This window comes from Mus caroli, unplaced genomic scaffold (genome assembly GCF_978045245.1).
Source record: "Mus caroli unplaced genomic scaffold, Mus_caroli_1 scaffold_11, whole genome shotgun sequence".
NCBI lineage: Eukaryota > Metazoa > Chordata > Mammalia > Rodentia > Muridae > Mus > Mus caroli.
The window spans coordinates 18,126,367-18,139,751 of NW_028227266.1; the positions used below are offsets into that span (position 1 = coordinate 18,126,367).

The window sequence follows — 13,385 nt, forward strand, 5'->3', positions numbered from 1 at the left end:
TGGACCAGGCTGGCCTTGAATTTGCAGAGTTCTTCCTGCCTCTGCTTTCCTGAGTGCTGGGTTACAGGTGTGTTTCTCCATGCCTTGTTATTTGAATTTTTAAACATTGTATGTGTCTGTGGGTGGGCATATGCATGTGAGTGCAGGTGCCTACAAGACCAGAGGCATAGAGTCCTCTGGAACTGCAGTTACAGGAGTGTGCTGGGATTCAGTCTCCCATACTCTGCAGGCCTAGTGCCAGCTCTTAACCCATGAGCTGTCACCCAGGAACTTCTGTTTTGTTTGCTTGTTTGTTTGTTTGTTTCTTTGAGACAGGGTTTCTCTGTGTAGTCCTGGCTGTCCTGGAACTCACTCTGTAGACCAGGCTGGCCTCAAACTCAGAGATCCGCCTGCCTCTGCCTCCGGAGTGCTGGGATTAAAGGCATGCGCCACCACCACCCGGCTCCAGTGAACTTCTTTACCAGAGTGAGGTGGCCAAGGTCACAGATAAATAAATAACAGGATGGAAGTGACAGGAAGGTTCAGGTCTCCACTCCAGAACAGCTCTCTACTTCTTATCTAGATTTGAATGGCATCTTCCCTCTGTGATCTAGGAGCAAGGACAGTTTTTCTCTGAGCCTTGTTTTTAGTATATTTCATTTTATTCATTATAAGTTTTTAATACTGTGTGTGTATGTTGTGTGCATGTGTATGTGTGCTTCTGCACTTGTGTGCCTGTGTGTATGTTGTGTATATTGTGTATATTATGTGCGTGTATGTTGTATGTATGTGTGGGTGTACGCCTGTTATGTTGTGTTTGTGTGTATATGTTGTGTGTGTATGTTGTGTTTGTGTGTGTTGTGTGTGTAGAAACTGAAATCAGGGGCTGGAGAGATGGCTCAGTGGTTAAGAGCACCGACTGCTCTTCCGAAGGTCCTGAGTTCAAATCCCAGCAACCACATGGTGGCTCACAACCATCCGCAATGAGATCTGACGCCCTCTTCTGGTGCATCTGAAGACAGCTACAGTGTACTTAGATAAAATAATAAATAAATCTTTTTTTTTTTTGGTTTTTTGAGACAGGGTTTCTCTGTATAGCCCTGGCTGTCCTGGAGCTCACTTTGTAGACCAGGCTGGCCTCGAACTCAGAAATCCGCCTGCCTCTGCCTCCCGAGTGCTGGGATTAAAGGCGTGCGCCACCACACCCGGCTAATAAATAAATCTTAAAAAAAAAAAAAAAAAAGAAACTGAAATCAGCATGTGCAGGGTCCTCTATTGCTCTCCCCCTTGTTTATTTTGTTTACTAGTGTGTGTGGCTGAGCAGGTTGCACTCGCCTTTAACCCCAGCACTCGGGAAGCAGAAGCATGTGGATCTCTGTGAGTTCGAGGCCAGCCTGGTCTACAGAATCAGTTCCAGGACAGCCAGGGCTACACAGTGAAACCCTGTCTCGAAAAAACAAAAACCGCCGGGCGTGGTGGTGCACGCCTTTAATCCCAGCACTCGGGAGGCAGAGGCAGAGGCAGGCAGATTTCTGAGTTCGAGGCCAGCCTGGTCTACAGAGTGAGTTCCAGGATAGCCAGGACTGCACAGAGAAACCCTGTCTCGAAAAAAAAAAAAAATCAGGTCTTCCTTCTACCATGAGTTCTGTGGGTCCCTAGCCTTGCATGGCAAGTGTTTTTCACCCTCTGAGGTATCTTGCCTGATAAAGACTTATTTTATTTTATGTGTGTGGACCCAAGTGTATGTATGTGTGCCAGGTGTGTGCAGGTCCCTTGAAGGTCGGAAGAGGATGTCAGCTCCTCTGTAGCTGGTGGCACGTTGTGATCTATGCAGTGTGGAGTTTATGGATCAGACCATGTGTTCTGCAGGACCAGCACGTGTTCTCAGGCACCAAGCTCTGTGTCTAGCCCAGACCTTACTTTTGGGATGAAGTCCTTCACTGAGCCTCCCTTGATTTTTCTGCTGCTGGGCGCTCACACAGGTGTGCCTGCAGACCTGGGCATCCACCATCTACCCTTGTTTGTTTGTGGCTTTCTCTGTAGAGCAGGCTGGCCTCACATGTGGCTACCACAGCTGCCTTACCTTCCTTTCTGAGACGGCGTCTCTCAGTGGCCTGGAGCGCCTCACTTAGATGAAGCTGACTGGCCAGTAAACTCCAGTCTCCATCTCCCTTGGCTCTGAGATTACAAGTTCTTGTCTTTGCCAGGTTTTGTTCTTCGGTTTGTTTTTTTTGTTTTTTTTTTTTTTGTTTTTTTTTGTTTTTTTTTTTGAGACAAGGTTTCCTTGGGTAGCCCTGGCTGTCCTGGGCCCATAGGTTCCTTATTTATTTCTCATTAAGGATGGTTGTGAGCCACCACGTGGTTGCTGGGATTTGAACTTATGACCTCCAGAAGATCAGGTGGTGCTCTTAATCGCTAGCCATCTCACCAGCTAATTATTATTTATTTTATGTGTATGGATGTCTTACCTGTATGTCTGTCTGTACAACAGGTGCATGTTGTGCCCAGGAAGGCCAGGAGAAGGGAATGGATCCCCTGGGACCAGAGTTATAAATGGTTGTAAACCTGTCATATGTGTAGGTGCTAGAAATCAAATACCAGGACCTCTGTAAGAGCAGCCAGTGCCCTTAAGCATCTATCTATCTCTCCAGCCCTGTTTTTTTATCTTTTTTGTTTGTTGTTATCGAGATAGGGTCTTAATATATAGCTCTGGGTGTTCTGGAATTCAGTAGTAGAGCAGGCTTGCCCAGAACGTGTGTGCTTTTTTTTTAGTTGTTGTTTTGTTTTGTTTTGTTTTGTTTATTGAGACAGGATTTTAATCCTGGCTATCCAGGAACTTGCTCTGTAGACTAGGGTGGCCTTGATCTCAGAGATCCACCTGCCTCTGCCTCCTGAGTGCTAGGGGTAAAGGTGTGTGCCACCACTGCCGGGCTACTTTTCTGTTTAAGGATTTAGTTATCTGTATTTATTATGTACGGTTGCTTTGTTTGCATCTTATGTCTATGTGCCATGTATGTAAAGCACACTCAGGGGCAGCAAGAAAGTGTCAGGTCCTCTGGAACTGGGGTTGCAGTCGGATTGCTGCCTGGGACTGTTGAGACTCTAGCCTGTTCTAGGTCATCTCTCCCACTGTTTTGTACCTCTCATTGCTTTCCTTTAGATTTATTTTGTGTTGTGGGAGGTTCAGGGGTACTGTGGCGAGCCTGTGGAGGTCCCTTGTGGGAGCTAACTCTTTCCATGGTGTGTGTGTCCCTGTCATTGAATTCAGGCATCAGGCCTGCAGCGCGGGTCTTGACCTGCTAAGCTTCCTGCTTTGAAAGAAATCAAATGCAGCCATCCTTCCCTCCCTTGCATGGTGGCTTCAGCCTCCTCATCTGTAAGGCGCCCGTGTTGCAGACACGCATGTACCACTAAGGCTGTCTGGGCTCAGCTGATGCACTGCTCCTCCAGCATTTGAGAAGCCCCAGCCTCAACCCTAGCCCCAGGAATCACACCTGCTGTCCCAGCCCTCAGAGGCAGGTGAGGGTCAGGAGTTCACAGAAATACACTGCTACACAGCGAGTTCCAGGGCAGCCTGAGCTACATCAGACCCTGTTTCAAAAAAGAGAAAAAAAAAATGAATGCCTTGCTGTCTGGAGTTCTCAGACAGTGGTTGAGGCAGAAATAACAAAACCATCAGATAACGCAGATGACGTGTGGGACAGGAAACACAGAGGAATCTCTAGGTCAGGCAAGGTGATATTTGAGCAGAAACCTAGTGAGTATGGGTGTGTCTGGTGGCAAAAGGTGCTAGTCAGAGAGAAAGACCTGTGCAAATGTCCTGAGGCAGAATGAGAGGGAGTCCAAGAGATGGCTTCTAGGGCTTGGTCGGGAATGGCTAGAGACCTCCTTTTACAGACTGAGGAAGGGACAGGAGTGGAGTGTGACAGTCACATACAATCCTAGCATTCTGGAGGTTGAAGCTGGAGAATGATACAATTCTTTTTTTTTTTTTTTTTTTTTTTTTTTTTTTGGTTTTTCGAGACAGGGTTTCTCTGTATAGCCCTGGCTGTCCTGGAACTCACTTTGAAGACCAGGCTGGCCTCGAACTCAGAAATCCACCACCTGCCTCTGCCTCCCGAGTGCTGGGACTAAAGGCGTGCGCCACCACGCCCGGCTTTTTTTTTTTTTTTTTTTTGATACAATTCTTAAAATGTTATTTTATATGTATGGGTACTTTGTCTGCATGAGTGTCTGTGCCCGATGTATATTCCCGGCGTCCCGGCGTCCTGCCGAGGCCAGAAGAGGACACTGGATCCTCTGGGGCTGAAATTCTAAGTGGATGTGAGCTGCCATGTGGGTGCTGGGAGTTTAATCTGGGTCCTTTGGATGAGCAAGGGATTCGGTACTCCTCTGTGCCGCTGTGGGCAGGCAAGCACATGGTACACATGCATAAATGTAGGCAAAACACTTAGACACATGAAATAAAAAATTTAAAACCTTCTAAAAGAAAAAGAAGCTGGGCTCATAGCTCAGTCGGTAGACTGTGTGCTTGAATGTATGGCACTGACTTCATCCTAGTGCTGTGTAAAGTAGGCCCAGGGGAGCCACTGGCAGCCCTAGCACATCTCACAGGGAGGCAGGAGGAGCAGAAAGCCAAGGACATAACCTCCACAACATGAAACCCTGACTCAAAACAAGCAGACAAAAACTCTAGGCCTGAAGAGATGCTCTTCAGTTGTTTTTTTTTTTTTTTTTAAGATTTATTTATTTATTTATTTATTTATTTATTTATTTATTATATGTAAGTACACTGTAGCTGTCTTCAGACACTCCAGAAGAGGGAGTCAGATCTCATTCCGGATGGTTGTGAGCCACCGTGTGGTTGCTGGGATTTGAACTCTGGACCTTCGGAAGAGCAGGCGGGTGCTCTTACCCACTGAGCCATCTCTCCAGCCCCCTCACCAGTTCTTAACTGAAAGTACAGTGCTTTCACAGAAGGAGCCAGGTTCAGCACCTATGTTACAGGCTCACAATGGCCTGTGACTGCAGCCTCAGGAGATCAGCCGCGTCTTTTAACTTCTGTGGGTACCTACACTTGCCTTGCGTATACACACACACCCGTGAGCACACAATACATATCGGGTTTTTTTTTTCAAGATTTATGTATTTTATTTATATGAATACACTGTAGCTGTCTTCAAACAGACCAGAAGAGGGCATCTTATCCCATTACAGGTGGTTATGAGCCACCGTGTGATCACTGAGACTTGAACTCAAGACCTCTGAAAGAGCAGTCAGTGCTCTTAACCTCTGAGCCACCTCTCTACACCCCCACAATACATAGCTTTAAAAATAAAAATGTTTTGTTTGTTTTTAGAGACAGTTTTTGTGTGTAGCCCAGGCTGTCCTGGATCTCTCTGTAAACCAGGCTGGCCACAAACTGAGGGATCTGCTTGCCTCTGCCTCTGCCTCTGCTGGGATTAAAAGTGTACACTACTACACCCAGCAAGAATAAAATGAATTTTTAAAAAAGATTTATTCATATTATTATATGTAAGTACACTGTAGCTGTCTTTAGACACACCAGAAGAGGGCTTCAGATCTCATTACAGATGGTTGTGAGCCACTATGTGGTTGCTGGGATTTGAACTCAAGGCCTTTGGAAGAGCAGTCAGTGCTCTTAACTGCTGAGCCATCTCTCCAGCCCCTAAAGTGAATTTTTTAAAAAATTTTATTTATAGAAATCTAGCTCTAGGACATTGTATTACTCAGAGTTCTGTAGAGTCATAGAACCTATGGAATGACTCTCTCTCTGTCTCTCTGTCTTTCTATATGTATGTGCGTTCTCATATGGATACGTGTGTGTGTGTACATATAATATACACATACATATGTATACATATATACACACACATATGTACACATATGTATACATTATACACACACACATACATATATGTAAAGGGCATTTACTAGAATGACTTACAGGCTGTGGTCCTGCTAACCCAATGATGGGCAGCTGTGAATGGAAAGTCCAAGAATCTAGTATTTGTTCAGTCCACAAGGCAGGATGTCTCATCTGATCTTCAATGTATGCTGGAATCCCAACAAACTGGGCTCTAGTGCCAATGAAGGAATGGATATACTACCAGGGCGAGGGCAAGCAGGCAAAGGGCAAACGCTTCCTGTTCTATGTCCTTATATAGGCTTCCAGCAGAAGCTGTGGCCCAGGTTAAAGGCGTCTTCCCACCTCAAGATCCAAACTACAGGTGTGCCCTCCATTTCTGGATGGTGGTTCATTCCAGGCATAGTCAAGTTCGCAACCAAGAGTCCCCGCCACAGGGTCTGAGGACATGGAGCATCACTTAATGGTACTGGCTACTCTTAGGATCTAGATTTAGTTCCTAGCACCCACATAGTAGCTCACTACTGTTCCAGAGGATCTGGCAGCCTCTCTGGGCACTAGTCATCAACAGACATACATACTCGCAAGCAAAACTCCTGTAGATAACCAATAAAAATTCAGCTCTGTTCCTTCCAGGTTAGGTAACCCTGTCCAAATGACAGGTCCTTTCTGGCCTGTGGTTTCTGTATCTCTGAAATGGTCCTAGTAAGAACCTCACCACTGGCTCTCTTCTAGCCTGTGGTGCACACCTTTAATCCCAGCACTTGGGAGGCAGAGGCAGGCAGATCTCTGAGTTCAAGACCAGCATGGTCTACAGAGCAATTTCCAGGACAGCCAGGGCTACACAAAGGAACCCTGTCTTGAAAAACAAAAACTAAATTAAACAAACAAAACCCACTACCAAGGGCGTTCTAAACAATACAATGAAACTGAAGCTGGCACTGGAGGGACTTTAGCCAGTCAATGGGCAGGAGCATGCTGATTCCCCATTTGTCTGAGACTTTCCTGGGTCCTGATGGTTGAGGCCTTCATCTTAAAGCAACTAGGGTAGGAATTCTCAAACCTGAGGTCTGTCTTCTTGCTTTTTAGGAGACTGTGGCCAAGGCTGTAGGCACTTTAGCTGTAATAAGCAGAGCTGTCATGTGCTACTGACATCTAGTGGGTAAGACAAAAGACATTGTGGTGGCCACACATAGGACAGCCTCCCAGAACAAAGGTCACTTAATCCCCCAGAGTCAACATGGCCAATGGTGGGAAGCCCCAAGTTTGCGGCAAAGTGACACCACCTCTGGGGTCAGGGGAAACTGCTTCTTTCTAGGGATTTTTCTATGCAGTTAAAAAAATTAAGTTCATTTTTATTTTTTATTTATTTTACCATACTGGGATGAAACCCAGGGCCTGAAACATGCTTGGCACATGCTCTGCCTCGGAGTGATACTCCCAGGGCAGCATCACTGTGAGAGTGGACTGCAGGACACCGTGTCACCACTGCACCGTATGACATTCCAGTTGCTTCTCCAGGGCACCATGGTTTACACACACACTCAATAAAATCCTCTCAGACCAGAAAAAAAAATGAAAATTTGTATGTATGACACATGTATGGGAGTTTTGCCTCCACGTGTGTTTTATGCCATGTGTTTGCAGAGCTGGAAGAGTCCAGAATTGGGCATCAGATCCCCTGGTACTGGAGTTAAAGATTGTGTACCAGTTTGTGGATGCTGAGAATCAAGCCTAGGTCCTCTGGAAGAGCAGCCAGTGCTCTTAACTTCTTAATCAACTCTCCAGCAACCCCTAACCTGACTTTTTTTTTTTTTTAATTTACATTCATTTACTTATTTTGGGATGAGGGGAAATGAACCTTGATTTCCTTGGGGAAGCTTTGGGGAGTCAGTTCTCCCCTTCCATCACATAGGCTCGAAAGATTGGCTCATATTCAATGCCTTCATCTGCTGAATATTTCCATGTCACGCCCCTGTCCCCCAAAACCCCCTCCACTCTTTACCTGAGTCAGAGTCTCCACATATAGACCAGGCTTGCTTTTTTGTTTTGTTTGTTTTGTTTTGTTTTTCGAGACAGGGTTTCTCTGAATAGCCCTGGCTGTCCTGGAACTCACTTTGTAGACCAGGCTGGCCTCAAACTCAGAAATTTGCTTGCCTCTGCCTCCCAAGTGCTGGGATTAAAGGCGTGTGCCACCACGCCCGGCTCAGGCTTGTTTTAAACCCTGATTCCAAATACTTGGATGACAGGTGCACACCAACACATCCAACTCCAAATGCATTTAAAAAACAAATCTTGGGCAATAGGGATGGCTCAGCAGGTAAAGGCACTTGCTGTAACTATAGACAACCTGAGTTTGGTCCCGGGGTAGATGCGGTACCTCCTGTGGTAGAAGGAGAGAACAGACTATGGAGGTTGGCCCGTGACTTCACACATGAACCTAGAGACACACTAGATCAATGAATAAACATTTCAAGAATTAAAAATAAAAGCAAGAGCTGGAGAAGTGGCTAAGAGGTAAGTTAAGAGTACCTGCTGCTCTTGCAGAGGACTTTGTATTTATGACACGTGTATGTATGACACATGTATGAGAGTTTTGCCTCCACATGTGTTTTATGCCATGAGTTTTGTTCTGTTCCCAACTCCCACATCTGGCAGCTCACAACTGCCTGTAACTCCAGCGCCAGGGGATCTGACACCAGGCATCCGACAACCACCACACACAGCACATAAACATAACAAATAAGTTAAAAAGTAAAAGATTGATTTGCTTGTTTGTTTGTTTGTTTATTTATTTATGTCTTTGTCCAGACAGGGTTTCTCTGTGTAGCCTCAGCTGTCCTGGAACTTGCTTTGTAGACCAAGCTGGCCTCAGACTCACAGAGATCCACTTGCCTTGGATTAAGAGTGCTGGATTAAGAATGTACCGCCATGATGGAGAGATGGCTCGGTGGTTAAGAGCACTGACTGCTCTTACAAAGGTCCTGAGTTCAAATCCCAGCAACCACATGGTGGCTCACAACCATCTGTAATGGGATCTGATGCCCCCTTCTGGGGTGTCTGAAGACAGCTATAGTGTACTCATATACATAAAATAAATAAAAATAAAATAAAATAAAAAAGGACCTGAATTTGACTCTCAGCATCTGTGACATGACTCACAGCCACCTGTCATTCTAGCTCCCAGCAGAGCCCCTTCAGGCACATACTTACGAGTGGTTAGCTAGCCATGGCGGTACTTTTTTTTTTTAATTCATTAATTTATTATATGTAAATACACTGTAGCTGTCCTCAGACACACCAGAAGAGGGTGTGAGGTCTCATTACAGGTGGTTGTGAGCCACCATGTGGTTGCTGGGATTTGAACTCAGGACCTTCAGAAGAGCAGTCAGTGCTCTTACCATCTCTCCAGCCCCTTTAATAATTTTGTTGTTGTTTTTGTTTATTTGTTTGTTTTCCAGACAGGGTTTCTCTGTGAGCCCTGGCTGTCCTGGAACTCACTCTGTAGACCAGGCTGGCCTCGAGCTCAGAAATTTGCCTGCCTCTGTCTCCCAAGTGCTGGGATTAAAGGCGTGTGCTACCATGCCCAGCTTGTTTTTTGTTTTTTGTTTTTTTAAAAAGCTCTGGTTGGGGCTGGTGAGATGGCTCAGTGGGTAAGAGCACCCGACTGCTCTTCCAAAGGTCCAGAGTTCAAATCCCAGCAACCACATGGAGGCTAACAACCATCTGTAACGAGATCTGGCGCCCTCTTCTGGAGTGTCTGAAGACAGCTACAGTGTACTTACATATAATAAATAAATCTTTAAAAAAAAAAAAAAAAAAAAAAAAAAGCTCTGGTTGGCCCTGAACTTGCTATGTAGACCAGGCTGGTCTCAAACTCACAGCTCCATCTGCCTTTACATCCCCAGTGCTGGGATGGAAGCCACCATGCCTGCCTTTGTGACTGTATTCTTTGTGTGCACCGGTTACTGTGGAGGCACACACATTTGACAGTGCTCTGTGGAGATGAGAAAATAATTCCTTGGAGTCTGTCGTCATCTTCTATCATACAGGTCCTGGAGACGGACCTTAGTCAGTCCGGCTTGGCAGCAAGCTCCAGTGAGCCGTCTGGGCAGCTCTCGTGTGTTTGGGACAGGCTGGATGCACGGGGAATGGCTGTCATGGTCCCTATGTCATTGTCCCCAGCATGCACGCTATGAAACATTTCCTCAGGTAATAACGTCTTTGGCTATTGAGTTAGTCCACTTACATCTAGACATCCCTGAAGCTTCTGGACCATGTAGCCCAGGCTGGCCTTGAACTCACTAAGTAGTATTATGATCCTCTGAGTCCACCTGTGGAGCATTGGAATAGCACTGGGTGTTGTGCTGGGGAGGTTACCCAGGGCTGTGTGGGGACTAAGCAAGCACTCCACCTGCCGCCCAGCATTAGTCCTGAGTCAGGTGTATTTATTGTACTTACTTTACAGTTGGGCATACTGAGGCTATGTGAAAGTGATTTGGCAAGTCAAGGGGATTGATAGTAACCTTAGGCTCAAGTTTAGCCCATATGTCTCTGGGCGCCGTGGTACTAGTGCCAATAACTCTGGACAGAAAGGTGTTTCTCCCAAGCGCATCCTCAGAGTCTGTGCCCCTTTCTGATCTAGAGCAACCTTCTTCCGTGATGAGGCGTACATGCCAGTCTTGCCAGCATCCGAGAGAACTAGGCAGCCTCTGAGCTGCTGGCAGATGGGGGTGGAGGGGGTGGCGTTAAGCCACTGGCTGGCTGTGTTCAAGTCTTCCCATCTCTGACTGCTTTTCTTGTTACTAGAAGGACTGTCCTGGTCCCCACTGGGTCATAGTGGTCACCTCTTGGATCCCAGGTGGTCACCCTCTGTGGTCTACTGGGCCTGCCTCTCTAGGCAAGATGTGTTCTTGGGGTTACCTCATGAACTGTGATGGGGGGGGGGCAGTCTCAAAATAGGATGGGGAAGAATTGATGGTGTCTCAGACTTGTATAGACTCTGCTCATTCTCTTTCTCTCCCCTCCCTACGCAACCCCCCCTCCCCCCAGCACAGGGTCTCACTATGTAGCCCAGGCTGGTCTGGAACTCCTTGTGTAGACCAGGCCTCTGTCTCCAGAGCTGAGATTAAAGGCAGAGCCTTCATGCCTGGGGGTCCTGGGGCTCTATAGAGGCAGAAAGAATAGCACCGGTGTGGCTCAGTTGACAGTGTATGAGGCCTGGGCTCCATCCCTAGCACTGACTACACTGGGCATGGTGTCTCACACCTGTGACCCCAGCACTGGAGGGGATGGCAGCAGGGGGACCAGAAGCTTACATTCAGACTGCCACAGAGCAAGACTGCCCAGGTCATCGGCCTGGGCTGCAGGAGACTGCTTAGAGAAACAGACAGACAGGAATGATCTGTCCTAATGTCAGGGATATCAGGAGAGCTACAGGCTGCACTCTGAGGCATTCCCAAGGGGGCAGATGTATCAGATTATGTCCTAAAATCTGGGAGTGGAGCCAGTGAAAGGGCTCAGTGGGTAAGGACGATTGCTGCCAAGTCTCCTGTGCTCTGACTGATCCCTGGGACCCACATGTGGAAGGAGAAAATCAGCTGCCTTCTGACCTCCACGTGTGCACTGTGCCTTGCATGCATGTACACAAGGGGAGTGCACACACATGATCATAAATCATATAAGGCAAGGATTCAAGTCCTGCACCGGCCTAAGAGCGGTGGACTAGCCTACGGACACCGTTGGCTTTAGGGTTTGTCAGCAGTTTGGTAGTATCTCCATGGTTTGCTCACATGCCTTGTGTCCAGAGATATGCCCAAGCTTATTGAGGGGGTCTCAGCACTTGTGGGGGACATCCTAGGGTGCTGTGGAGCCACTGCAGGGTGGAGGGACATGAGGCAATGTGGGGACATTTCTTGCCATGTGTGTGAAGGACTGTAGGACATGGGGGATCCACACTGGCTTGTAGACATTGCCTTTGCCAGTGGGAGATGGGCCCAGGGTCTGTGTACGCTGTAAGAGTTTTGTAAAGTCTGAGCAGCAATTCATGGTGGCACGCACACACCTTAATCCCAGGATTTGCAAGGCAGAAGCAGGTAGATCTCTGAGTCTGAGGCTGCTCTGACTCATGGGGTGTTCCAGGCCAGCCAGAACTCACAGTGAGACTCCGTTTTACCCTGACCCCCCCCCCCCATAAGTAGGAAATTAAAAAATCAATCTGAGAAGCTGTGTGTCAGTCAGTGGCCTTGGTGACTGAAGAACCCCCTAGGGCTCTCAGAACATCACGGGGATTTGTGGATGCCCTCGAGATTCCTGGTGTACCCTGGTCTTTGGGAGTGCGATGACTCAGAAAGCAATGACATCTAGGGGTCTGTGGCTACTTCCAGCAGCGTGTATTGGAGGCAGGCAGTTGGGCTTCCTGAGGTCTGAGGCTCCTCGGCCGGGCTCCGCCCCGAGGGCGGCCCGAGCACAGCCGGAAGGGCCGAGGCGGGCGGGAGGCGCATGGCGCGGAGGGGCTGGGGTCGCATCCCCGAGCCGCGCGCGGCGGCCTTCCCGGAGGCGGTGGCCGAGGACGACGCGTTCCTACCCGGGCCCCCCACAGTGTCCGCGTTCCTCAGCAGCACAACGCCAATGCCCTACAGACGCCTGCGGCTCTTCCGAGGCAGTGTACAGGACTGGGGCCGCCAGGCATGGGCCGGGTGAGTGCGAACCTCTCAGGACACGGGTTCGAGGCCATACTGCGCTCTCCAGCAAGGCCGTCTGTGGGGCTCCGGGACGGGGCTGCGGCTTACTTGCTGCAGCCTCCCTTTTTTCGTCTTCCGTTTGAGGTAGAGATAAAAATCATCCTGCCCTCTAACGTTGCTGTGGAGAAACCTGATAGGGCATGCAGTAGGTGCTCAATAAATGCAGGGTCTCCCTCACTTCCTGTGCTTACATGAAGCTGTGGTTGTGCTTTGGGGGACTTGAGGCCTATTCAGCATCCATTATAACCCCAAGACCTGTGTTCTTTTCTTTTTTTTAGGGGCTGGGGAGATGGCTCAGAGGTTAAGAGCACTTGCTGAGGTTCAGTTCCCAATACCACATCACACACAGAGGACTCACAACCACCATTACCTCCAGCTATGCAGAACCAATGCCCTGTATTTAAAGGCGCGTTCACTCATGCACACATACATAAGCATAAATACAAGGGTTGCGGGGGAAATTTTTTTTTTCAAGACAGGGTTTCTCTGTATAGCCCTGGCTGTCCTGGAACTCACTCTGTAGATCAGGCTGGCCTCAAATTCAGAAATCCGCCTGCCTCTGCCTCCCAAGTCCTGGGATTAAAGGCATGCGCCACTACTGCCTGCCAAGATCTATTTTTTTTAAAGTTATGTGCTCTTATGTGTGTGTGTGCACATGTTCTTGTGCCTATGGAGGCCAGAAGAACATTGCCAGGTCCCCCAGAGCTGGAGTTCTCGGCAGCTGTGAGCCACCCGGTGTGGATGCTGGGATCCGTACTCAGTCTGAACTGCTCAGC

The 13,385-nt window shown here is 48.0% G+C and overlaps 1 protein-coding gene across 5 annotated transcripts in view; it reads left to right on the top strand.

The window, feature by feature from the left end:
• The window catches only part of Pde4a (phosphodiesterase 4A), a 61,914-nt gene that overhangs the window by 19,096 nt on the left and 29,433 nt on the right, over window positions 1–13,385 (top strand). For 2 of the 5 annotated variants that reach the window (XM_085844461.1, XM_029481684.2), the window contains exon 1: window positions 12,360–12,564. The exons of the other annotated variants lie outside the window; for them this stretch is intronic. In XM_085844461.1, the coding sequence (XP_085700587.1) occupies window positions 12,368–12,564 (197 nt within the window). In that variant the 5' untranslated portion in view covers window positions 12,360–12,367. Of the gene's footprint in view, window positions 1–12,359; window positions 12,565–13,385 lie in introns of those variants that run through there. 5 annotated transcript variants of the gene reach the window in all.